Genomic DNA, 27,992 nt, shown 5'->3' with positions numbered 1-27,992 from the left:
CTTTTTTGTTTTCAACATTGAATAAAAAAAGGGTGCTATATTGTTAAAATTCAACAATAAAGTGCATAAAAGTTGGCTTGACTTCTTTCTTTTTTTCTTTTTTTTCATAATTTTCACCAGCATCTTTCTGGTCCACATCACATCACATTTATTGTAATTTTTAATTCAATGAGTGAAATGAGTGACATTTTATTTTTTATCTGAAAAACATTATTATGAATTCAAGGGTCAGAGGTCACTGATTAGTGTTAAATTTAACCTTTTTGACCCTGTTTCCTTGAATAAATCACTAAGACTTTGATGCGGGAAGCTGAGATTTTGATTTGATTTTGTTCAGAGCACTAGGGACAAAGTTTCTGTAGAATTTCAGACCTGTCGGACATCCAGAAGGGTCACAGCTGACCGTCCAGGCTCGTTTCTCGGCCTTCAAAGCCTAGATTTAGAAGCCTTTTGTCTAATAACGTCTACATCCTTGGGGTTATAAGGCTGAAAGTTTCATGCATTTGTCCGGGGCCTAAGGCCATCCACCATGTGCAATTTCAAACCCGTGCGACCTTCACAAGTGTCAAAGGTCGCTGATCTGTGACCTTTTTGACCCCGTTTCCTTGAATAAAACACCAAGACTTTGATGCAGGAAGATGAGCTTTTAATATGTGGTCCAGAATGTCTAGTAGATTGTGTGTGCAAAAGATTCAGAGCTCTGTGACATTCAGAAGGGTCACAAATAGCCAAAAAGCAATGCTCCTTTCTCTGACCTCATATTAAAGGAGAAATGCAATTCTTTAATAGCTTCCAGGTGCTTTGGCCTATCAGGCTGAATTTTTAGCTAAAGGAGCTGGTGTACGATCAGGAAGTAGGGGAGCTGTGCATAAAGCCAATTGGTAAGTGTCAAAGGTCACAGGGGTCAAACATCAAAGTGAATCCAGCCATTCCTGCTTTTTCTCAACAAAACATACACGCTTTAAGTTATCATCATGAAATATTAATAGGTTGTATATCAGAGAGTCCTCTATCAGAATATTTTGGTCCCGTAGCTCTAGGGGCCCCAGGGGGCCCCGGGGGGCCACTTGGCTTTCCCATGCTCCCACAGAGTTGGGTCTCGGGGTGATGGATAAGGGCCTCACCATGAGTCCACAGGCCAAGTTTCAAGTGATTTGGTTGGTTTCTATGGAAACGGCGGCCTCAAGGATACAGAGGAATGCGACTGTTTGAAGCCCCGCCTCTCGAAAAGTAATGGCTCAATCAGGACCAAACACACATCTACGCGTTCGTCTTGGGCCCCGAACCATATATTACGAAATCAGAACTGCACGACTTTTGGAAATGTGTTTTGTCTATTTCGGCTTTTCTGACTAAGAGGGTCTCTCAAGCTTTAAGTCTGACAGACTCTGAGTCAGAAAAGCCGAAATAGACAAAACACATTTCCAAAAGTCGTGCAGTTCTGATTTCGTAATATATGGTTCAGGGGCCCAAGACGAACGCGTAGATGTGTGTTTGGTCCTGATTGAGCCATTACTTTTCAAGAGGCGGGGCTTCAAACAGTCGCATTCCTCTGTATCCTTGAGGCCGCCGTTTCCATAGAAACCAACCAAATCACTTGAAACTTGGCCTGTGGACTCATGGTGAGGCCCTTATCCATCACCCCGAGACCCAACTCTGTGGGAGCATGGGAAAGCCAAGTGGCCCCCCGGGGCCCCCTGGGGCCCCTAGAGCTACGGGACCAAAATATTCTGATAGAGGACTCTCTGATATACAACCTATTAATATTTCATGATGATAACTTAAAGCGTGTATGTTTTGTTGAGAAAAAGCAGGAATGGCTGGATTCACTTTGATGTTTGACCCCTGTGACCTTTGACACTTACCAATTGGCTTTATGCACAGCTCCCCTACTTCCTGATCGTACACCAGCTCCTTTAGCTAAAAATTCAGCCTGATAGGCCAAAGCACCTGGAAGCTATTAAAGAATTGCATTTCTCCTTTAATATGAGGTCAGAGAAAGGAGCATTGCTTTTTGGCTATTTGTGACCCTTCTGAATGTCACAGAGCTCTGAATCTTTTGCACACACAATCTACTAGACATTCTGGACCACATATTAAAAGCTCATCTTCCTGCATCAAAGTCTTGGTGTTTTATTCAAGGAAACGGGGTCAAAAAGGTCACAGATCAGCGACCTTTGACACTTGTGAAGGTCGCACGGGTTTGAAATTGCACATGGTGGATGGCCTTAGGCCCCGGACAAATGCATGAAACTTTCAGCCTTATAACCCCAAGGATGTAGACGTTATTAGACAAAAGGCTTCTAAATCTAGGCTTTGAAGGCCGAGAAACGAGCCTGGACGGTCAGCTGTGACCCTTCTGGACGTCCGACAGGTCTGAAATTCTACAGAAACTTTGTCCCTAGTGCTCTGAACAAAATCAAATCAAAATCTCAGCTTCCCGCATCAAAGTCTTAGTGATTTATTCAAGGAAACAGGGTCAAAAAGGTTAAATTTAACACTAATCAGTGACCTCTGACCCTTGAATTCATAATAATGTTTTTCAGATAAAAAATAAAATGTCACTCATTTCACTCATTGAATTAAAAATTACAATAAATGTGATGTGATGTGGACCAGAAAGATGCTGGTGAAAATTATGAAAAAAAAGAAAGAAGTCAAGCCAACTTTTATGCACTTTATTGTTGAATTTTAACAATATAGCACCCTTTTTTTATTCAATGTTGAAAACAAAAAAGATGTTAAGACCTTTTAAGAAAATAATATAAGCTCAATTTGTTTTATTTTTTCATTTGCTGGTAACAGCAAGCTCAACCAATCAGACACGTCGCTGATATATATGAGGATTATGGGTAATGTAGTGCTTCTCTGTGATATGACATTGGAAACAAAGCGTGTTTTCTTAAAATAAAGTTGATATTACACAGGGCTTTTGGACTCAGCAGAAGCACATAATATTGTTACACAGTCTTCCTTGGATGGTTACAGCATTATGGCTAATAATCAGATCTTTCTTCAGAATATTGATTAAACAGAGCAGCTTTTTGAACGCGGAAGTGGTCTTCACCTGTAGAATCCACAACCCCCCCCCTCCTGGTCTGACGCAGCTTCCGACAAGGACGTAATTTATTTATTTATTGATTGATTATTCTGCACCAAACACCATGATCACTAAATAAATAAATAAATGAATAAATAAATAACCGAAAGGACGTCCTTGCCGAAAGCTACGTCAGACACAGCAGCATCAGGTTCAATAAAGATTTAAGGAAAAGTAAAAAAAAAAAAAAAAAAAGTTTTCCTCTGCTCACAGCGTCTGTCAGTGCCGCAGCCGGTCGGCTGGATCACTTGCTCTGAGCGTCACATATCGCCGTGAAGGGGACTGCATTGGAATCAACTGAAAGCCGAGCGCGTCAAAACCTGACGAAAAACGGGCACCTAATGAGTCAGGCATGTGACGATGAGGGACAGTGACCGTTCGTCAGGCTGTTGACGCACTGGGAGTGAGAACTGCAAAATCCGACGATGAGGGATTCGCATTCAAGTCTATGAGTGGCCCTTTGCGTTCTGGAGCAACGTCGAGGGAGAAACGGTCCCGCCCCCCTTCGTCAAAATCCGAGGATGAGGGATTTGCATTCAAGTCTATGAGTGGCCCTATTCGTCGAGAAACGACCTCGAGGGTACCCCCTCCACGTCAGTATATTGACGTAAGGGGCCTTGACCAAGCGCCAACCGTTTGACGCAAAGGGGTGAGACTGTGTTGTGTAAACATACAAGCGGTAAGAAGTGCACTGGCCGTCTGAAAAACTTTGTGTCACGTAACATTTAAGCCGTCACCTCACCTCCCTTTATTGATCAGCTATCAGGCTGTGGCAGAGTCACTGGCTGTACGCCGCTGCGGTCACAGCGGGTCCCTCTTTTTTTTTTCTTTTATCGCCGACGAGAGTTATTAGATAGTCCACTCAGCCGCTTGTTGTTAAACGTATGATTTTAACAGTAAAAAAAACATTAAATCATGAGTGAATGATTTAATATGTATTTTTCTCGTAAGTGACCATGGTATAAGCGGGATAATGCCCTTCGAGGTGTCCGATTATCAGAAATTAATGGACTTCGCGGAAGCCTCCGCGTCGTCCATTAATTTCTGATAATGGACACCTCGTCGGGCATTATCCCTTACATACTTTATATCGCGATACGATATCGATATTCAATATTTAAATATCGATTTTTTTTTTCAACAACAAAAAAATTTCAAAATTTATTTATTTTTTTTTCAAAATTTTTCTTCAAATAATAAATCATGTTTCAGACGTAAATCCAGTACAACTTCCGCACCTCTGCTCCGCGAGGTGTCATTGTACTGCTACCTCAGACAGTGTGTTGTACATGCAAATATGTTGTTGTAACTTGCACTTGTATAAAATGGCATGGATAATTTGAATTACATTGTTTTGTCCCATAAATTATCACTATCATCTGATGTACATACAACTCGGATTTTAAGATGCATAATGCCTTTTACATTTTTCAGTGATAGAATATCGTAGAATATCGCAATATATCGCAATATATCGCAAAATTTGGATTTCGCAATATCGTATCGTATGGTGACTCAAGTATCGTGATGCGTATCGTATCGTGAGGTCCTTGGCAATACCCACCCCTAATGAGTGAGTGATGTTGCATTGGAAATGAAACGTAGAGAAGCATGAGGCTCCTTAGAGTGAATGAGGCTGCATGCATGTACAGTATATCACCATAATCAATTTCTGACATGAAGGTGGCTTATGCAAGTTTTTTCTTTGCAGAAAAAGTAAAACATAATTTGTTTCTAAAATAAAAGCTTATCTTCAGTTTGGGTTTCTTGATTAGATTGGAGATGAGAGCTTTTCATCCATCTATATTCCTTGATACTTATATGAGGACACCCTTTCAATCAATGTACCGTCAGATGTAGAAATGTTTAGATTGTTAAAGTTTTGCAAGCAAACTCTTGATAAAAGATCCTTCAAGCCTCTCTGCAATGACTGAAATGCAGTCTGAAGTTTGTCAGTCGCCTGTACTGCAGAGGGAGCAAATGTATATATGATTGTATCATCCGCATGCAAATGCAAATGAGCTTGAACGTCTTCACCTAAATCATTTATAAAAATAGAAAGTAATTCATGATCCACAGAGTCAAATGCTTTTGAGAGATCTACAAATAAGGCGGCACATTGCTGTTTTTTGTCCGAAGGCACCGTGAGGTCATTTGTCACTGCTATAGCAGCAGTAATAGTACTGTGACCACTTCTGAAACCAGACTGAAACTCACATAAAACATTATTGGCAGATAGAAACTGTTTTAACTCTAAGTTGACCTGAGATTCAAGAATCTTAGCCAGGACTGAAAGTTTAGAGATGGGACGATAGTTGTTCAGATCACAAAGGTCTCCACCTTTGTGTAGAGGAAGAATGTATGCAGCTTTCCATAATTTGTGGGTATTACATTTGATTGGAGACTTAAATTGAATATATGTGCAATAGGTGCAGCAGTAATATCTGCAGCCATCTTTAAGAGATCCAGATTGTCTGGACCTGCAGATTTTATGTGGTTAATGTCTTTTAAGGCTTTGTAAACTTGATGGGTTTAAAATCAAATAAGGTTAGGTTAAATTAGGTTCTTCTGTGACTGACTTCAAATAAAACTCAGATTTAGCCTTTCTGATCATCAGAGTACATTTGTTTCTTATGGTTCTACATTTTGTCCAATCAGCAGATGAGTTTGTGAATCTAGCTTGTTCCCAATATTTATTTCTTAAATGAATTAGCTCTGACAGACTTTCTGAAAACCAGGGATTGTCACCACTCACCCTGAATCTCTTGACAGGAACATGCCAATTTGAAATGGATAAGAAAATAGAGTGAAAATAATCCCAAAACAGGTCAAACTCAGTCATTAAAGTGACTCTGTTGATATTACTATTGTACAAATCCTGTAGGAAGGCCTGCACTTCAAACTTTTTAAATATCCTTAAATGAACTGTGCAGTCTTGGGAATTTTTGTATTTCTGATACAGGCAATTGCACAGTGATCACTGACATCATTACAGAATATGCCAACTGAGGAGTATTTATGAAATGCATTTGTTAAAATCAGATCAAGCAAAGTAGATTTATTTTCTGACTTTGGGTTTGGTCTTGTTGGTGCTTCAATAAGCTGCACAAGGCCCAGGGAATCTGAGGTCCAGAGGAGCCCGTCCCAGTTGAAGTCACCCAAAAGGATGAATTCAGAATCATTTAAGTCATGTAAAATATCTGATATGGATTTGAAGGCATCTTTTGTGTCATCGAAGCACCTCAACAATCACTCCCTCTGTCACTTCCATTTCATGTTCTTTCCCTTTTGCTCTTTTTCCTCATCTTCTCTTCAATTTTTTTCTGAACCTTGTCCCTCCCACCCTCTTAATGTTCTTCACCTTCTCCTCCTGCTCCTCTAGTTCGTCCCTGGTCACAGCCCCAGGGCGGCCAACGGCCTCCTGAGTCCTCCACTGGAAGACCCAGTGCGTGCCAGCCAGAGCTCCCTGTGTGACATGCTCCAGGAGAAAGAGAAGAAGACTAGCACTAGCACGGGGACTGGCACCAGTTTAGGCATGACTGGTGGTACAGGGACAGCAGGTCCTGGTATGGACCACTCCGCCCTGATCCAGCTGCGTGCCAAGAACTTCCGAGAAAAGAGCGACGTCCACTTTGTGGATGTTATCAGGGAGGACAGGTGAGCAAAGAGAGCAAAGGTAGAATTTATGATTGATCGTAGCACTCAAGGGTGATGGGTAATATCTGATCAGGGTGATGGGGTTAATGGAGATGAAGGGACACATTTGATAATGCTGCGTTCACACCAAAAGCGTGGGGAGCGTCAGCAGCATGGGCAGCAGACGCTCTCAACGCTCTGTTCACCGGCTGCCAGCTCCAGCGGCCGGCGGCGAAAGGGGCGGGACTTTCAAGCAGCATGGAAGATGTGTCCACTCAGGCGCTCTCAATTTCTCTCGCTGTGAGACTCCCGGTCTGCAACTGGCTGCGGCGACGCTCCTCATTTGCATAAAGTTGAACTTCTCTCAACTTCTAATTTGACGCTCTCGACGCGCGTCGACGCCCCTCAACGCCAGTCTCCATTGAAAATGAATTACTTCTGGCCACTGCGACGCTCCCGACGCTTTTGGTGTGAACGCACAGTAAGCATCGGTAATGTAAAGAATATAAACCTTTTCTATTAAGGGTGTGTTCCTATCCTTCCAAACATTTTTTTTGAAAACCACTTATGCTCAGGATTGCAGGGCTGGGGCCTCATTTATAAAACTGTGTGTAGGAAAGGTCACTACAGGTGGCGTACGGAGGAAACACAGGAAATGCGTGCGCACAAAAACTTACAGATTTATAACAATGTGCACACACGTCCTACACCTCTTTCTATTTATAAATCACAATCAATTTTAAAGTTGGCGCATGTGAGGAAGCATTTTACCCTGCCCATACGGTGCCTATGTAAGGTCAGGGGAACACCCTTGATGAATACTACTATATAATATAATATGATCTTTGGATGCTCTTGATAAAAAAAATACAAATGGTACAGTCTGTAAAATCCCACAATCTACTCAAATACTTATATTTTGATCATATATAAGTATCTTATTGTCACTAAAATATATTTACACTGGAAATCCTGTTAGAATTTGCCAGTAGGTGTGCTTTTTCAGTGGGATCTAATTTTAATGCATGACCTTATATTTGGACTTGTGTTTCTCTGGTTTACAGTCTGATGAAGGATTACTTTTTCAAGCCACCAATCAACAAGATCAGTCTTAATTTCCTAGAGAGACCTCTGGAGAAGGCCTATCGCAGCAGCTACAAGGAGGAGGTACACAAACACACACATGAACACTCCTACCTCAGTATTATTGCACCTATAAATACTTCACTGTCCGTCACTATAACCTTCATCGCTGCCCTTAGAGAATTTTCTCCATCTTTCTGATCTCTGTGATGATGCTGGGTAAGTACATGGGTAGGAAAATGCAGAGCACAAACTGACCACATAATGTTAATGTTAATTAATGTCACTTAATGTTTGTGTACATGTTTGTGAGTGAGAAGGGGAGGGATGTTGTTCCCAGTATCCCACATTTTATGCCACATTAGTGCCACACTCACACACACCCAGGACCAGTTCCAGTTGGCCTGCCCTGACCTCACAGACTTGCAGCCCCCTGCTGTCACACCAGTGTTACTACAGAGAGAAATGTCTCAGACGCGTTGGCTTCAATTCAGATTTAGTTTATCACAGCTTTCCTCTTCTTTTCTTTTCAATTTGAGACAAAGTTATTACACCTGCCCTTCATCCCATTAGTCATTTAGACTATCACTAAGTTAAAGTACAATACAATGGTATTAGCATAAAATAGGGCAGCTATAAAGGTTATAGTAAGAAACAAGATAAAAAATGGAATGGACAACAACCTAAAATGCCCTTACAGTAGAAAAGGAGGTATACCTAAATAGACTTGGATTAAATATTAAATTACAGCATTTACTTTTGATAACACCAATATTCTTTTTAAAGTATATTTTTTTTGGCGTTTTTGCCTTTACTTGATAGCACATAGTATAGATAGACAGGAAAGAGGGAGGCAGAGAGAGGGGGAATGACATGCAGGAAAGGTCCGCCCGATGCGGGATTCAAACCGGGGACGCCTGCGTTGAGGACTGTAGCCTCGACATGGGGCGGCCGCCTTAACCACTGCGCCATGCACCGCCCCATAACACCAATATTCTTTACATCTATATATTTTAATTCACTTTATGTATAAATGGAGTTGGTGGGTAAACCTGGAGCTTTGGTGATTGTTACAGTCACAGAGAATTTAGAGAAATTATGAAAAAGAAGAAGGCAACATAATAACATAGTAAAGATAACATCATCAAACAGAGGCAGGAACATGTGGACTTTGGATGATACAGGAAGAATAATGTTTGACTTTTCAGTCTGAAAACCATTCCTGCTCGATTTATATCTAAACGGCCAGACTGGTAAATATGAATATGCGTGCAGTGTAAGCTGTAGGCCTGATTTCTGGGAAATTCGAGCCACTGTGTCTCCTCATTTTTGCATCCCTCTTCCTCTTCCAGGTGAAAAACCAGGCTCAGGTGGAGACATTTGCAAGCTCTACCTTCAGCTCCTTCCTGGATGTTCTCCTCAGCTGTTTTGTCTTCCTGGCCCTGACCCTGGCTTGCTTCCTTCCACCTCTTGTGAGCCCGGCCACGGTGGCCACGGTGGCCCCGGCTCCTGCTGCCCTGGCCCTGGCTCCCTTGGCTGGTCTGTTGGAGCTGGCCTCTCTGGTGCTGTCCATACGGTGAGGAGGCTTCGGCAAATGACATGGAGATGGACTTTGTGTTAAATATCGTCTCAGACTTTGACTATTTTATGAAACAAAATGACTCTGGACTCGGTGTTTTCCACAGAGTTATTTTTTTCCTGGCATGGATGGAAAACCCTCTGTCATTTAGGCTGCTGTTGTCAGTGCTCTGCCGCTGCCGGGCCTAAGAATATCCAAGTGTTTGTCTTCTATCAGCTGCTGTAGTTCGGTTGGAACAAAAACCTCCATCTCTTGGGCCTCAGACAGTGGCACATTATGGAAAACCACTGATAGACCATTCTGTAACACTACAGCTCCCCACTAAAACCAAAACAAATTATTTTATGTGTTGGTTGGCTTCCACACCACAATGGATTAACTTCCCCCTGGTCAGATACAACTGGCTCATGTCCATTTTTTATGTACAAGAGCATTATTGGCTCAGACATTGGCATAATGACATACTGGTATCAGGTACAGTTCCTTTGCAAACTTTACTTGACTTTTTCCAGTATTCCAGCGCAGGCTTTGGATGGGTCTCAGTGGAGAGTGTTTAAAAATGAATCAATTTTCACTTATTGCCACTCCTAAATGGGCAATAAATTTTCATCTTCTAGCTGGGAATTGGACAGCATAGCTGTGTTTTAATGTGTCTTAATTAAGGGCTGGCTAGCAGCCTGCTGCAGTGTTTTACTTACTGCGTAGGAAAAGGACTGAGGGTGGGGTGAGAGTTATAGAGCGAGAGAAATTTTTCCTTCTTTCTCTGTTGTCATGATTTTGTTGATTCTGGTGTGTTGTTGGAAACTCATCTCCCCCCCCCCCCACACACTCTGCTGCAGCATGGCCTTCTATTTGGAGGAGGTGATGAACTGTACTCGCTCCCTGCTACTGGTGGTCTCTGGATGGATTCCTCGTCATGTGATTGGGGCTGTGTTGGTTTCCCTCCCCGCCGTCTCTGTCTTATCCCACCTCACCTGCAGCGTCCACTTGCCCCTCCAGGTAAAGATGTGCATCAGAACACACTGTGGTCAGACTGACTCTGTATATCCAGGATGTGCAGGATGTCATTTTTCTTTGCCAAAACCTTTAAATTCCATTGTCTGAACCATATTTAGTTGTATTCAGGGCATAAACATGCAAAATGTGAAATGTGTTTATAAACTAACCAAACTAATTGAGCATTTCTCTTTTTTTCATTAGTACAAAATCTTTGACATACTTAAGACATATTTTATATCTCAGAGGTTAAAAGTGAAAGTACATCCTTCCTATATATATATATATATATATATATATATATACAGCTCTGGAAAAAATTAAGAGATCACTCCCAAAATGATCAGTTTCTCTGGTTTTACTATTTATAGGTATGTGTTTGAGTAAAATTAAATTTTTTGTTTTGTTTTATTCTATTAACTACCGACAACATTTCTACCAAAATTGAAAAAAATATATTGACATTTAGAGCTTTATTGGCTAATGACTAAACTAGTCTAAATAACAAAAATATCAAGTCTTTTCAGACCTTGAATAATAATAATTATGCAAAGAAAACATGTTCATATTTATTCCTAAAGAACGCAGCAAGAATATTTTAACTCAGGAAAAGAAAAGAATGACTGTCGTACATGTAGAGATGCTTTTAAGAAACATATTGTGAAAGTGGTCTCTTATTTGTTTCGGAAAAAAATAAGAGACCACTTTCACAAATGTTTCTTAAAAGCATCTCTACATGTATGACAGTCATTCTTTTCTTTTCTTTTTTAGATACCAACACAAACACAACTCATTCTACTTAATGAGATAGATAATACACAAATAACATAGCAAAAACAAAAAATAAACTAGACTTGCTGCTGCTGCACTACTACTAAAGCTACCATAACTGCCACTATTTGTCCTAGTACAGTAACTAATCTAACTAGTGCTCGACTCTTAGTTCAACTGTGCTTTCTGTGTGGTTACAGGGGTAATGCTAATACTAGTGCTATTCAAGCCATAAGAGTTTACCCTCATTGATATCTCTAAGCCTTAAGAGGAGTCAGAGAGGAGTCGGGTGGTTTGAAACCTTGCCCATCGTGGTCTGAAGCCAGAGATCCTCGGAGACCAGCATAGCCATTAGCTGGCATTAGCACTGATAGGAACTGTAGAAAGAAAACAGCTAGGAGGCTTCACGAGGTTTTAACTGTGGACCTTGGCACCACAAATGTTGACATTTCTTCTTCTTTGAGTCCTGCATGTGAGAAGATTGAGAGCAGCTATACTTAACAGTGTTTTTTTCCTGCTGTATTGAGTCAAGGCCACAGCCAACTCTGTATAAGTTTGACTCTGGCCTTCCAGGTTTGAGCCAGCGGCTGCTTGGAAGATGTGTGGTGTTTTGATATCTTGTTTTTCAAGGATTTTCAACACCCCATTTCTCTATCCATTTCTCCCCCACCATGTTCTGTCTATCCTCCACTCTCTCCATCTCTTTGGGGCTTACAGATCAAAGCAGTTGTCTCATGGAGAGTTGTTAATTAGACATGCAGTTTTCTGGACTTTAATGCCTTTGAAGATATTAAGACCCAATAACAGTGCTAGAGGGAGGGCATGACTATGAGAAAGGGAGGACATGTGTAGGGATGAGAGGGAAAAGATTTGATCCTGTCCTTTGTCATCTTTAACAACCTGTGAATGTCCCCAAATTACAACCACTGTCTCCATGCGTTTGCATAAATCAACCAGTACTTATGGAAATCAGCTTGTTTCATATCAAATCCTATACTGACCTTGAAGAATCTTTTCCAGCATGTGATTTATGAAGAGTGTTTTTTTTGCAATGCAATGCAATATGCTCTCGGTTTCACAGTTGGTTTATATTGCATCTGACATTTAGACTTTGGATACCCTTTGATTTACATGAGATGACTGGCAGAGCAAATGTTACAGTCTGATCCCTAATAATGAGCTAACTAATTTGTTATTAACACACTTGCAACCAGTGCTTTTATTGAAAAATGAGTTAGCAAAAAAGTAAAAACAACACAACTTAGGATAAAACATGATACAATATCAGGGCCGGCTCTAGGCATAGGCGATATAGGCGGTCGCCTAGAGCGCCAACTGCTGGAGGGGCGCCGCCAGTCAAGGGAAAAAAAAAAAAAAAAAAGATAATAATAATGATTTATGTCCCCTGGCGCCCCCTCACGTAGTGTTTTCTGTGTAGAAAAAACCCCCCAAAACAAATAAATAAACAATGACAAACATGTCCTAAATTGTGCATAGTCACACACACAGCAGATACCTGTCTGCAGCAGGAATGCTCTCAAGCCGTTTTCTTGTTAGAAACGCCACATTTTTAATTAGATGTGTGGCACAAATGCCGGCGCATTTGCGTGACCGTCTCAATATGTTTTTTTTATATATATATATTTCGGTCATTTACGCAGTAGAAATGCGGTTCAACTACTGTGATCGGGAGACTCTCCTCTTTCAAATACGCACGGCCGCACGCCCTTGATGACCTGTCAATCAAAACAACTGTGAAGCGCTTCGAAACAGCAGAGTCGTTCAGAGAGAGAGAGAGGGATAGAGAGAGAGAGAGAGAGAGAGAGAAAGAGAGAGAGAGAGAGAGAAGCAGTGAGGATGATGACGGTGCTTCAGAGGTTGAAAGTTCTGACTAATTTGATGAGGAAGATTATGAAAAAAGAAGAGAGTAGAGACTTCAGCCTGCTCAGACAGCAGGGCCAGTGGGCCACAGCTCCAGATCAGCTCCAGCTCTGTATTCAGACCTGCTGAGCTCTCAAACTAGTTTTTTTTTTTTTTTTTTTTTTTTACCTCTCAAACAGTACCACAGTGACAACACATATAGGGTACATTATATAGGCTAAATATTGTAAATTGTGTGTGTTTTTTGTCTATTTAGTTGATATTTGGAGAAAATTTCTCATTTAGGGCTACACACATCTCATGAAGTTTGAAATATAACGTGAAGTCAATATTTAGCTTCTGTTATCCCACTGTTATGGCACAATCCCACTGTTATCCCACTGTTATGGCACAAATGCCAGCGCGTTTGCGCGACCGTCTCGATTTTTTTTTTTTCATGTGTCTGCCATTTACGCAGTAGAAATGCGGTTCAACTACTGTGTTCGGGAAACTCTCCTCTTTCAAATACGCAAGGCCGCACGCCCTTGACGACCTGTCAATCAAAACACCATCTGTGAAGCGCTTCGAAACAGCAGTCGTTCAGAGGGATAGAGAGAGAGAGAGAGAAGCAGTGAGGATGACGACGGTGCTTCAGAGGCTGAAAGTTCTGACTAATTTGATGAGGAAGATTATGAAAAAAGAAGAGAGAGTTGAGACTTCAGCCTGCTCACACAGCAGGGCCAGTGGGCCACAGCTTCAGATCAGCCTGCTGAGCTCTCAAACTAGTTTTTTTTTTTTTTTTTTTTACCTCTCAAACAGTACCACAGTGACAACACATATAGGGTATAGGCTAAATATTGTCAATTTTGTGTTTTTTGTCATTTTTCTCTTCTTTTTTTTTTGTCAAATTTTCTCATTTAGGGCTACACACATCTCATGAAGTTTGAAATGTAATGTGAAGTCAATATTTAGCTTCTGTTATCCCACATTTGAGACATTTGGTGAGAATGACAGTTAGGCCTAACATTTATGCTCAAAAAGCAATTTCACAAATCTTTTTCTACACTTATCGCCTTATATCATACAGTATATTCCACTGCTTTTGTGAAGCCCAGACTTTCGTATACCCATTTCAAGCACCACAACAGTTTGTTCTCATGATTGTGAAGAGACAAATTTTTTCATGTCTTCACCCAGGATTTACTCAATGCAATTTTACTGATTGTATGTGCAAGTTGTATATCTCAGGGTCAGAGAGGACGTAGAGATACACTGCTATGTTATCGTTATGATCATTATGATCATTGTTGGGGGGGCGCCTGAGAGTAATCTCGCCTAGGGCACCAAAATGGCTAGAGCTGGCCCTGCCTTAACCTCAACCTTAAACCTTTAAAAACATTAAACACACCAGTCTAAGAAAAAACAGTTTGCTGTGGAATAAAGAGGGATTTTAGCTAATATATAAAAGAGATATAAGACAGATCAATTAGTCAGTAAACTTTTAACACAATGATTTAATGACAAAAGGTGTTGTACAAGAGGGTAAATGTAATGTAGGACATCAGTCGATGGATTGCTTGTGGCCAGAAGTGGTCACTTGCACTGGCATGAAGGAAGAAATTTGTTATGTTGTTTTAGACCGAGTCTGTATTTGTAACAGTGTATCACACAAAGAAACATTGAGCACAGCAGTCACTGCAGTCGGACACATTAACATCATTTTGATCTGTAGTTTTTTGATTGATATGATATCTTGCCATGTTAGCCCCCGTGAACTGAACCTGTGGAGAACCCTATTAGATTTTTCCCTCATCTCTCCCCAAGGTGACCATGTTCCTGTGCTGTGCCACCATTCTGGCCATCATCCAGTATTGTAACTTCTGTCAGCTGAGTTTTTGGATGCGCTCAGTCCTGGCCACAGCTACAGGGGTCGCTCTGCTGCTGCTGCTGTACAGCCCCCTGCACAGGTACACGTCAACACTTATTTCCATATACTATGTTTATGAACACACACGTACAAAACGGCAATAGATACATATACAGGAGCACATGTACTCCTGTGAGTATACACACACAAACACACACGCGGCTATAATATCCATGGTATTTATTACTTATAGTAGCTTTAAAATACTAATAATCCAGTCTGAGCTCTACTTAGTTCATAAAAGTGAAACATGTAATGGTCATCATTTAGTTCCACAAAAAATTTGTTTTATCTAAGGAAAGTAGTGCTTTTGAAGCAGCATGGAAGTGAAATAATTTTCACATGTATTTTACGATATATGTTACAAATGTTAATTTGTACATTTATTTATAGATAAATGAGTTGTTGATAAACATTATAACTGAGTTGTGTGTACCTTCATCGATCTGCTACTCAGCCAGAAAGGGGGATTTGAGCCCATTTGTATGTACATGTGTTCCTGTGTGTGTTGTGCATACTTGTGTGTCTGTGCATATATGGGACCGGTGCTTTCTCCTGACTGGCTCAACTCTTGTTGCTTTCAGCTCCAGTAATAACAACTTGCCAGTTCATGGGTGAGTGTCTCCGTGGAAACAGAGGGGTTTGATGGATGAGTGACATTTGAGGGGTCAACATGAACTATGTGTCTCTTTTAAAAAATATATTTTTCATAACTCCAGCTGTCTCTGGCTTCCCTGCTGTTTTTCCTCCAGTCCCTCCCTGTCTCTTCTCTTCCTTTCCTGTGTGCACCAGTAGTAATGTCTGCTAAATGTCACTAGTGGTGAAAATGACTCATGCAGCCGGTGCTGGCTTGAATTTTGTATTAGGGCCACAAGTTAAGTAACTCCTCTTCTGAGCAGGAGAAAGACGTGAGTGAAAACTCTCTGTCTTCACTAGATAGCGTATCACCACTGTATTACTGTAATAACATTTTGTTGCTTTGTTACTTGTTACTGCATACCAATAGTTTTTTTTTACCCTCATCTACTACAGTTACTGATTTCCCAAGGTACCCAAAATGTCATTTGACAATAACTGCAGAGAAATGGAATAAACATCACGTCATGCAATTAAAGATGGATATACAGGCATACAAGTGTAGCTTGGTATTCAAGTTGTAAGAAATTAATGTAATTGAGTTAGGCCATTAAAGTATCTCTGATTGGTCTGCTGTTTTTAGAGCCTGACTGGAGAAATCTTGCTATCAAACTTTATTAAAGCAGGACCAGAAATGTTCCATCATGATGACATGTCATTTAGATGAAACACACATCACATAATGATAGACAGGGCTAAGGAAATGTACGTATCTTCTAGCCTTCTTTCTCTTGTTACCTTTTAATCACATTTGTTGTCCCACTGTTTCCTCTGTCAGACGGAACATCTCCACATCAGGTGATAGTGGTTCAGACTCTCGGGACCCTCCCCCGCAGCCTCTGGACCTTTTGGTCCCAGAAGCCGTCCTGGCTTTCTTCCTGCTGCTTCTTCTGGTCTGGTTCCTTAACCGTGAGTTTGAGGTCAGCTACCGTCTCCATTACCATGGCAATGTGGAGGCCGACAAACATCGCTCCAAGATCCAGACGATGCGAGACCAGGCCGAGTGGTTACTGGGCAACATCATCCCCATCCATGTCGCTGACCAGCTCAAGGTTTTTTGTCATTGTTGTTACAAAAATACAACCCCATTTCCATAAAAAGTTCCAAAACAAGCTGTGTAAAACATCAACACAAAGAGAATGTGATGATATAGCCATTCTGAGTTTTATGTCAGCAACACGTTTGTAGTTGGGACAGTGGCAATAAAAGACAGGAAAAGTTACAAAATACCAAAGTCAACACCATATGTGACCCGATCCATCAAAATGAGTCACAGTGACCCAAATTTCAAAGTTGAGATTTTGGTATCAATGGAAAGATTAGAAAATAAGCTTTAAAATGAGACCCTAGTCAAAGTCATACATTTGATGGTTTTCGAGATGTGGCCATTTGAATTACGATCTCCTACTCTCTTATTCCGTTCTAAAACCTGAGAAAATAGCAGTTAAAGTTTTTGCCAGTGACTCTCTGGCATCTGTTCCTGTACCACGTGATTACACGCACCCTATACGGTCCCTTGTTGTCATAGAGGCAGCATTCAATGACCCTCGGAAAGCAGGGAATCTCACAATTCAGATGCTTTTTACAGCTCGTTTCTATCATAAACGGTTCAGAAGTTGTCATGTTTTGTTGACATTTTGTAAAACATGTGCAAGCGTGTACGTTCGGGTTAGCATCGATGCTACGTTCGGTTTAGCATCGATGCTACGCTCTGTTAGCATCGGTGCTACGCTCTGTTAGCGTCGATGCTACTCGGTTTAGCATCTGTTTCTGTATCCGTCCCTTCTCGTCATAGATGCAACATTCAATGACCGTCGGAAAGCGGAGAATCCCGCGATTCAGATGCAGTTCACAGCTCGTCTCTATCATGAACGGTTCAGAAGATATTTCATGTTTTGCACCGAAGCAACACTCATTTTCAGAGGGTTTAAGTTGCAAGTCAACTTTAATCATCATTTACGTGCCTTTTCTCAATTATCTGGACTGTGAAACTTTGGGAGATTGTTTTTGAATGTCATTGCTTTGAAATTAGGGTAAAAATTTTTTTTTGATTTTCTATGGGTTTTCCATGTTATCAGCTGATTATCTAAAAATAGAACGTTGCGACTTCCGACTCATTTTGATGGAACGGGTCACATATGGAACATCTCACAATGAATCAGGTTACCTGGCTGCAACAGGTTAATAACATTAGTGGGTTTAAAAACCTCCTTGAACCGCCACCTTACCGTGGTGGAGGGGTTTGAGCACCCGAATGATCCTGGGAGCTATGTTGTCCGGGGCTTAATGCCCCTGGTAGGGTCTCCCAAGGCAAACAGGTCCTAGGTGACGGGTCAGACTAAGAGCGGTTCCAAAACCCCTCATGAGTGAAAAAATACCAAGGACGTGCACGTCGCCCGGATCGGCGTCACCGGGGCCCCACCCTGGAGCCAGGCCTGGGGTTGGGGCTCACAGGCGAGCGCCTGGTGGCCGGGTCTCCGCCCACGGGACCCGGCCGGGCCCAGCCCGAAGGAGCGACGTGGGCCCGCCTTCCAGTAGGCCCACCACCCGCAGGAAGGACCATGAGGGGCCGGTGCCGTGTGTTTTGGGTGGCAGCCGTGGGCGGGGGCCCCGGCGACCCAATCCCCGGACAACGACTCTGGCTTTAGGGACATGGAATGTCACCTCGCTGGGGGGGAAAGAGCCTGAGCTCGTGCGGGAGGCTGAGAGGTACCGGCTAGAGATAGTCGGGCTCACCTCCACGCACAGCCTGGGCTCTGGAACCCAACTCCTTGAGAGAGGCTGGACTCTCTTCCACTCTGGAGTTGCTCACGGTGAGAGGCGGCGAGCTGGTGTGGGCTTGCTCATAGCCCCCCAGCTCAGCCGCCATGTGTTGGAGTTCTCCCCTGCGCCTTCGGGTCGGGGATAGGTCTCTCACTGTTGTCTCGGCCTACGGGCCGAACGGCAGTGCAGAGTACCCGGCCTTCCTGGAGGCCCTGGGAGGGGTGCTGGAAAGCGCTCCAACCGGGGACTCCATCGTTCTGCTGGGGGACTTCAATGCCCACGTGGGCAGCGACAGTGTTACCTGGAGAGGTGTGATTGGGAGGAACGGCCTCCCTGATCTGAACCCGAGCGGTGTTTTGTTATTGGACTTCTGTGCTAGTCACAGTTTGTCCATAACCTTATGCCTGACCATGTTCAGGCATAAGGGTGTCCATCAGTGCACGTGGCACCAGGACACCCTAGGCCGGAGGTCAATGATCGACTTTGTAGTCGTGTCATCTGATCTCCGGCCGTATGTCTTGGACACTCGGGTGAAGAGAGGGGCTGAGCTGTCAACTGATCACCACCTGGTGGTGAGTTGGATCCGCTGGCAGGGGAGGAAGCTGGTCAGACTTGGCAGACCCAAGCGTATCGTGAGGGTCTGCTGGGAACGTCTGGCAGAATCCCCTGTCAGGGAGGTCTTCAACTCCCACCTCCAGGAGAGCTTTGACCAGATTCCGAGGGAAGCCGGAGACATTGAGTCTGAATGGACCATGTTCTCCACTTCCATTGTTGACGCGGCCGTCCGGAGCTGTGGCCGTAAGGTCTCCGGCGCTTGTCGCGGCGGTAATCCCCGAACCCGGTGGTGGACCCCGGAAGTAAGGGATGCTGTCAAGCTGAAGAAGGAGTCCTACCGAGCCTGGCTAGCTCGGGGGACTCCCGAGGCAGCTGACGGGTACCGGCAGGCCAAGCGGACGGCAGCCCGGGCGGTCACGGAAGCAAAAACTCGGGTCTGGGAAAAGTTCGGGGAGGCCATGGAGGAGGACTACCGGTCGGCCTCGAGGAAATTCTGGCAAACCATCCGACGCCTCAGGAGGGGGAAGCAGTGCTCCGCCAACACTGTTTACAGTGGAGGAGGGGAGCTGTTGACCTCGACTGGGGATATCGTCGGACGGTGGAAGGAATACTTCGAGGATCTCCTCAATCCCACTGACACGCCTTCCATCGCGGAAGCAGAGGCTGAGGACCCAGAGGTTGATTCATTCATCACCCAAGCTGAAGTCACTGAGGTAGTCCGGAAGCTCCTCAGTGGCAAGGCACCGGGGGTGGATGAGATCCGCCCTGAGTACCTCAAGTCTCTGGATGTTGCAGGGCTGTCGTGGCTGACACGCCTCTGCAGCATCGCGTGGCAGTCGGGGACAGTGCCTCTGGACTGGCAGACCGGGGTGGTGGTCCCTCTCTTCAAAAAGGGGGACCGGAGGGTGTGTTCCAACTACCGGGGGATCACACTCCTCAGCCTCCCGGGGAAAGTCTATTCCAGGGTGCTGGAGAGGAGAATTCGGCCGATAGTCGAACCTCGGATTCAGGAGGAACAATGCGGTTTTCGTCCTGGCCGTGGAACACTGGACCAGCTCTACACCCTCCGCAGGGTGCTCGAGGGTGCATGGGAGTTTGCCCAACCAGTCCACATGTGTTTTGTGGACTTGGAGAAGGCTTTCGGCCGTGTCCCACGTGGCATCCTGTGGGAGGTGCTCCGAGAGTATGGGGTCGGAGGCCCTCTGCTGAGGGCTGTACGGTCCCTGTATGACCGGAGCAGGAGCTTGGTTCGCATTGCCGGCAGTAAGTCAGACCTGTTCCCGGTGCGTGTTGGACTCCGGCAGGGCTGCCCTTTGTCACCGGTTCTGTTCATTATTTTTATGGACAGAATTTCTAGGCGCAGCCAAGTGCCGGAGGGGGTACGGTTCGGGAGCCACTTGATTTCATCTCTGCTTTTTGCGGATGATGTGGTCTTGTTGGCTCCCTCGAGCCAGGACCTTCAGCATGCACTGGGGCGGTTTGCAGCCGAGTGTGAAGCAGCTGGGATGAGAATCAGCACCTCTAAGTCCGAGGCCATGGTTCTCGACCGGAAAAAGGTGGCTTGCACCCTCCAGGTCGGGGGAGAGTTCCTGCCTCAGGTGGAGGAGTTCAAGTATCTCGGGGTCTTGTTCACGAGTGAGGGGAGAACGGAGCGCGAGATCGACAGGCGGATCGGTGCGGCGGCCGCAGTAATGCGGTCATTGTATCGGTCCGTCGTGGTGAAGAAGGAGCTGAGCCGAAAGGCAAAGCTCTCGATTTACCGGTCGATCTACGTTCCCACCCTCACCTATGGTCATGAACTCTGGGTCATGACCGAAAGAACGGGATCCCGGATACAAGCGGCCGAAATGAGTTTCCTCCGCAGGGTGGCGGGGCGCTCCCTTAGAGATAGGGTGAGGAGCTCTGTCACCCGGGAGGAGCTCGGAGTAGAGCCGCTGCTCCTCCACATCGAGAGGAGCCAGCTGAGGTGGCTCGGGCACCTGTATAGGATGCCCCCTGGACGCCTCCCTCGTGAGGTGTTCCGGGCATGTCCCACCGGGAAGAGGCCCCGAGGAAGACCCAGGACACGCTGGAGTGACTACGTCACTCGGCTGGCCTGGGAACGCCTTGGGGTCCCCCCGGAAGAGCTGGAGGAAGTGTCCGGGGAGAGGGAAGTCTGGGGATCCCTGCTCCGACTGCTGCCCCTGCGACCCGACTCCGGATAAGCGGATGAAAATGGATGGATGGATGGGTTTAAAAAGAGCAACCCAGAGAAGCTGAGTCTTTCTGAAGTAGAGATGGCTAGGGCTCCACCACTCTGTGAAAGACTGCGCTGGATAGAATGTGCAACGATGTAAGAATAATGTTTCTCGATGTTAAACTGTAAAGAATTTGGGGTTTGGTATCATTGTCTGCAGTTCATATTATCATTAAAAGACTCAGAGGATCTGAGGAAATTTCAGCGCTCAAGGGACAAGACCAAAAACCAATATTGGATGCCTGTGGTCTTCGAGCCTTCAGAGGGTCCTGCATTGAAAACAGACATGATTCTGTGGTGAACATCACTGTATGAGCCCAGCAACACTTTCAAGAAACGTTGTTTGTGAACACAGTCCATCACTGCATCCACAAGTGCCAGTTAAAACTCGACCATGAAAAGAGGAAAACCGTGAATAAACCAGATCCAGAAGCTCCACAGCCTTCTCTGGTCCCACGCTCATTTACTGTAAGATGGACTGATGTGAAGTGGAAAACTGTCCTGTGGTCTGATGAGGCAAAATTTGAAATTTTTTGGAAAATCATGAATGTCATGTCCACATATTGAATTATGAAACATGAAGAAAAAAAATCCACTTTCAAAATTATAGCAATTGGTCTCCTCCGTTTCCAAACAGAGTATTGTTAAAAGGAGAGGTTGATGTAGTAAACATGACCCTGTCCCAACACAGCAAGCTCAAATTATAACTCATATAATTGTCAATAACAATGAAATTTCAACATTTGATGTGTCTTTGTGCTATTTTGAATTTAATATGTGGTTTGAATGTTTTACCCATCATATTCTGTTTCTATTTATGTCACCTTTTTGGAAACAGCGTTGTGAAATAATGAAGAACAATACTTCATACATACTGTACTTCCTCTTATTTTGTAATCAAGAACAGGATATTTTAAGGATCTCTATCAACACAGTCCTCTCTGAATTTTTTCCTGAATGAAGTAGAAGAAAGGTGAGAATCCTAATCACTGCATTGTCACTCAGTATTAGCTCATCTTTGTCTTGTCTCTGTTCCACTAGGTGACCCAGAGCTACTCCAAGAACCACGACAGCGTGGGTGTGATCTTTGCCAGTATTGTAAACTTCAGCGAGTTCTACGAAGAGAGCTACGAGGGCGGAAAAGAGTGCTACCGTGTCCTTAACGAGCTGATCGGAGACTTTGACGAGCTCCTTCGCAAACACGAGTTCAAAAGCGTTGAAAAAATCAAAACAATCGGCGCCACCTACATGGCGGCGTCGGGGCTGAATGTCCGGCAGCTGGCTGAGAATGAAGATGACTCCCCGCACGCTCACCTGAGGGCGCTCTTCAACTTCGCTCTGGAGATGATGGGCGTCCTTGACGATTTCAACAAGAACATGCTTGGCTTTGGTTTCAAGCTGCGTATTGGATTCAACCACGGGCCCCTGACGGCGGGGGTTATTGGCACTACTAAGCTTCTCTATGACATTTGGGGAGACACGGTCAACATTGCCAGCCGCATGGACTCCACCGGGGTGGAGTGTCGGGTGCAGGTGAGCGAGGAGAGTCACGCTGTGCTTAGTGCCATGGGGTTAGAGTTTGACTACAGAGGTACCGTGAATGTTAAAGGCAAAGGTCAAATGAGGACCTTTCTGTACCCGAAAAGTGGGGAAAGTGTATATCAAGATCACACGGAGCAGGCCGTCAGAGCCGGACCCCCGTCCGTGGCGTTATCAGACAATAAGACTTCAGGATCTGTTGCCCAGGCAGCAGCTCCTCCCCCTACTTCTTCCTCTTCCTCTTCTCTTCCTTCCCTCTCTTTTTCCACGCCTCCTCCTCCCCAACCCCAAAACACAGCAAGGCCTCCAGGAGCAGGGCCTGAGCCTGTCCTAGCAAAGTCCATAGAGGTGAGGGAGGAAGGATATAGGGACGCTCCACAACCCGCCACAGACAGTCACACTCCTCCTCCTCCTGGCTCCCAACCGGGCTCAGAACCTGGTGCTGCACAGGTGGCCTCCCAGGTTCAGCCTGCTCCTCTGGCGCTTCAAGAGGAGGAGGATGAAGAGGAGACCAACGAGCTAACGCAACTCAATGAAGAGTTTTATGCTCGTCTCTGATCCCTCCTCTCCCCTGTCCCCTGTCTTCTGCCCCCCCTGCTGCCCCCAGCTGCTGCCTCTCCAGGACTGATTGCAGGTGTGGGCAGGATGTCCCTTCCAAAAGGCAAATGTTTTTCGGCATGGATGAAGAAGAGGGAGTTTATCACTCCAACACAAACAGTGGCTAAGGTGGCTAATAAAATGGCCACTAATGTCTTTCATGGGAATGTTGGACATGTGTTGAGCACAGACGTTTATAGTGGCGAGCAGGTTGACAGAGGGTAATAGGGAGAGGAAGATTTGTTGGTGGTGTTGTTGTTGATGTTTTTTTCTTATTCATTTTTGTTATTAAGTGCCTTCAGGACTAGATCAGTGAACAAACAAATATGAATACTGAACAAAGTTTTAACAATCTTAGACTACGGAACATGCTGTGGTTTCTTACTCCATGCTCTTATTTTCAATGCAAGTATTTCTTTAAAAAAAAATTGTTATTGTCGTGCCATATCATTTGTTTTAACTTGATCAAAGTTTTGACCTTACTTAAGGGAAAATAATTTTAGATTCTATATAAGTGCCAGTGCAGCATGATGGGCTGAGCAGGGAACTAAGGGAAGAATGAGGGAATCACATGAAGCAGTGTTAATTTATGTATTCTGCTTTGACATGAGGGCTTAATACATTATTCATTTGTGCTAGAGTCTCGTTAAAAGGGGACATGCTACAAAGTAGGCTGCATAGATTTTAGTTTGATTAGCAGCTAAATGCACATTTTAAGCACGGGTCTTGCACAGCATTTTCTCGACCACTTGTAATTTGGTAGTTATTACCGTGTGAAAGATTTGAAAGTTCTTTGTCTTTCACAACAAGTACAACCAAAAGCACAAAACCAGATAAGGGAATATAGATTTGGAAGAAATGGTGGTTAAAAGTGAGATCGTCACAAAAGCAGGAAGGCACTTTAAATGTACTTAAAGTGATACTCTACATTTGAGTAAGAAACACTCACCCCATGTAGACCTGAATGGTGGCTGGAAAAATGTAGGTTTGTCCTAAAAAAAACAAACATATATGGTGACTGTGATCAACTTAAGCTGACAGTGGTTAAATTGGAATCTATAGGAATTTCTATCCTGCACTATAATCCACTTCTCTGCTGCCGTACATGTATTCCTACTAGAGTATGCTTAAATACTCTATGTCAATGTCACTCTGCTTTTTCATTGGGTCAGAACCACTCTGTTGGAGCTAACTCACTGGCTAAATTAAAAGCTATTAAGCTGTATAAAAGAGCAATCTAAAACCTTTTCACACCCAGCCCTTCGGCTAACAGTAACGTTGCATTTTTGTTGTTGCCAAAATAATGCCATGAAGACCAAAAAAACCAAATATGCGTGTAAATGCATCTTGTAACTCTCAGACTGTGGCTCTCAGCCCAGATTTTAGAATTTTAGGGGGACATTTTACGCCTTTTAATTATAGCAGACAGCAAAGTGATGACAGGGAACAGGTTAAGAGAGAGGGAGACGGGGATTGACATGGAGCAAATGTCCCCCGTTATAGTATATGAATCGGGGATGTTGTGGTAAATGTTCAGCACCTTAACACATAGGCCATCAGGTCAGTAAACAGTGTCAGATTTTTTTTGGAGGGGGGGTGGTGGTATTTTCGATGGCAATTTGGTGCAGATCTCAGTATAAACGGCAACAGGACAGTGTATGTGGGGATAAGTTAAAATAAGTGCAGCTCTGTGGCACAGAAAAGATTTGGATACTTGTTAGTAGGATTAATTTAAAGAGATACAAATACAGAATATCACCACATTTATTCTTTAAAAGCTACAGTGGGGTGAGAGTTTGATACCCAAAGGTTTTTGGATGGAGTAGCACTCGGTAGGACTGTGAGGGACAATCACTGTGTCGTTCTTGATAAATGAAAGGGTGGTCCACATTACTGTTGGTTAAAGTGTCAGAGCACACAGCATATAGAGTTTATACAATACTGTGTGTGTAAAAACCTCAGACTCACATTTAGTGACTTTCCATTTGTGGCCTTCGTTTGCTAGAATACAAAACAAACTATTGGTCAGTCCATCACCATAGATTTATTCAGTAGTTCAGTATTGTCTGCCTTTAGCTGTGTAATATGCTATTGAAGGGGTGGGACTTTTAACTTTGATCCTGTCACAGCCTCACCACTGAGAGGAGCCTCTACTGTATCAATATACTTAAATTGTGCCACTTTAATTGAGTGATCTATAGGTGCAGTGCAACCTAAACTAGCTGATTGTTTTTGTGGTGCCTAAAAGTATGACTGTATTTTTTGAGTACTTTGGTTTTCAGAAAGTTTTTTATCATGCTGTTGTCATAATTTAGGATAGATTATGATTGTATGTTTGACAAAATTATGGTCGTTGTGCAGGTTTTGCTGCATTTTTTCTTTTGACAAATTCCATTATTATTATCATATTTTTCTTCTGCTCTTTTCCATTTTTCTCATTCTGATTCTGTTCCGCCCACCTGGATTAATGTGGTGGTGTTCACCGGGCACCTCTTTAGTTCCTTTTGCTTCATGCGTTTTCTTTACTCCTGCACTTGCTTCCCGCTTGTACTTTGACTGTGTGTGTGTGTGTGTGTGTGTGTGTGTGTGTGAGTGTGAGTGATTGAGAAAGATATTTAAGTTTTATTCAGTCAATAAAATAGAAGAGGAAATCAGTCAACTACATGGCCACTGTTTAACTGTGATGATTTTCCTGTTGCTGCCTTATATGTAGAGAAATTACTGCACAAAGTTGCATTATTTGAAAGGGAGAAAAGAAAACACATATCACCATCACATCTTTTATCGACAGGTCAGTGTTTGGCCTAAGAATCTCTCCTTGAGAAACTACGGCCGCAGACGGACGCACAGATAGTATGAGAAAAGAGGAACCATTTCTATATATGTAGCTGTCTACATTTGTAGCATAAAAAGCAAAGCTAACGAACACAACCAGTGCCTTTTGAATTAGGAATAAGTGAGCTGTGATTATTTGTATCAAATAGTCTTGATAACTGTAGCATACCATTGCATAGCATAAATATCCTGAAAATCCAAAGAAGTTAATGATGACATGAGATCTACTTTGTTGGCCAAAACATTTTTTTTTTCATTGCTTTTCAAATATTTCTTAACAATCACCTCTCTTTGTACTCTTGCAATTCATATTGTCAACAACATATTCATTTTCACCAAACCTACTAAACCACGTGGAAACAAATGAGACTATCATGTATAAATCATGAAGGAAGGTTGTATTTTCTTTGGCCCCCACAGGTCATAATCACCATATAGCAATCTACATCTGGAACTATCCAGAGTAGATTTGAGGTGTTGGACCCCACAGGTTGATGGGCACACCACCTCTCCAATAGCGCACATCTGTACACACGTACAAATAAAATATTAAAGTGAACACTGCTGACTCGATGGTCTGTGATAGAGTTTGGGGGAGAATTGAGCGTGATCTTGTTTGCATGGTAGTGAATGAATGGTTTTCTTATTTTACACTACAATGTAGTTTGGTTCTGCACCATACTCTCCTCTTTTAATTTCGTTTCACTCACTTCATTTTCTCTATACTTTTGTTGAGCATTAAGCATGTATTGCCAACACACAGGATTCCTCAAATCACCAAGCTTTGCTTATTTATGTAGTTACTTGGATTTTGTCCCTTTCTGACACGTTTTCTTTTAGTTCTGCCAGAGGGAAAGAAGTGTTCCTAGAAGTCAAGCACTCCAATCACAACAATCAAGAATGCATCTGAGGAGATGTTTTAGGCGTTCAGTCATCGCAATTTGTTAAAGTGTTATTCTGCTCGGAGACAGAAAAATAGGGAAGAGGTATAAAGGCATAAAGTGTTTTATTAGCACTTGTTAAAAGCATCACATCAAAATAGCATTGCCTAATCACTCATTTAAATGGTGACAGCTCCACATGTTTTCATTATAAATTTTCTTGTAAATTCAACCCATATGTGTTTTAAATTACACTGGGACATGAGTTTGACAGAGTTGTTTGATTTCAAATCTTTGTGTATTTGTTTCATGTTTATGAATGAGATGTATTATGTATGTTTTGTGCACATTACCCATGTATCATTTATCAACACATGATCGTAATCTGTACACATTTGCACAAAGCACTCAGTGTTTGTACATATGCAGTTATTTTATGTCACATATGATTTTTTATACATGTGCATGTGTCAGATTTTGCCAGAAAACAATGAAAAGAGACACATATTATCAAATTGATTCAATGTGTGTCTATTTGAGTAAGTGTGAGTGTAATGATTTTATTATTCTTTTTTCCAGTATGAGAGAAATAAATCTCAAAGCAGAAAATAGTTGAGTGCACTGTGAAATACAAAGTGAGGGCAGGTTTATGTGAAACCGTTGGCTTGATTATCAGACTCAAGTGCCATTGTGTTTGTTTTGTTTTGGGGTTTTTTTGGCCTGAAGAAAATTACACCAATGGGATGTTGGCTTACCACTATCATCCCAGAGGGTGGAGGTCTTTCAGTAAACTAATGACCGAAATGTGGTATATAGAGTATTTCACTAAATATTTACAGCCCATACCTACATAGATAGTGATAGTATATAAAAGTATAATAAGCTTTGCCTTATATCTGCAGTCATACAGAGAGTAAAAATAACACAGATCAGTAAAATGTGACCCCAAAAAAGTCAGTAATCTACCCAGCCACTAAGAGAGACTTAGTCTGATGTAC

General features: G+C 43.2%; 1 protein-coding gene across 2 annotated transcripts in view; it reads left to right on the top strand.

Moving 5' to 3' along the window:
• Nucleotides 1–27,603, top strand: part of LOC146991300 (adenylate cyclase type 9-like) — a 66,966-nt gene extending 39,363 nt beyond the window's left edge. Inside the window, exons 4-11 of one of the 2 annotated variants that reach the window (XM_085801302.1) lie at nt 6,483–6,757; nt 7,801–7,903; nt 9,172–9,395; nt 10,238–10,397; nt 14,850–14,992; nt 15,537–15,566; nt 16,367–16,640; nt 22,184–27,603. In XM_085801302.1, the coding sequence (XP_085657428.1) occupies nt 6,483–6,757; nt 7,801–7,903; nt 9,172–9,395; nt 10,238–10,397; nt 14,850–14,992; nt 15,537–15,566; nt 16,367–16,640; nt 22,184–23,239 (2,265 nt within the window). In that variant the 3' untranslated portion in view covers nt 23,240–27,603. The remainder of the gene's footprint in view (nt 1–6,482; nt 6,758–7,800; nt 7,904–9,171; nt 9,396–10,237; nt 10,398–14,849; nt 14,993–15,536; nt 15,567–16,366; nt 16,641–22,183) is intronic. The other variant, XM_085801388.1, reaches the window with a different exon arrangement.
• Nucleotides 27,604–27,992: the final 389 nt, after the last annotated feature.

This window comes from Trachurus japonicus, chromosome 1 (genome assembly GCF_045865225.1).
Source record: "Trachurus japonicus isolate A0001 chromosome 1, Traja_1.0".
Lineage (NCBI taxonomy): Eukaryota > Metazoa > Chordata > Actinopteri > Carangiformes > Carangidae > Trachurus > Trachurus japonicus.
This window is presented reverse-complemented; position numbering and strand designations above follow the sequence as displayed.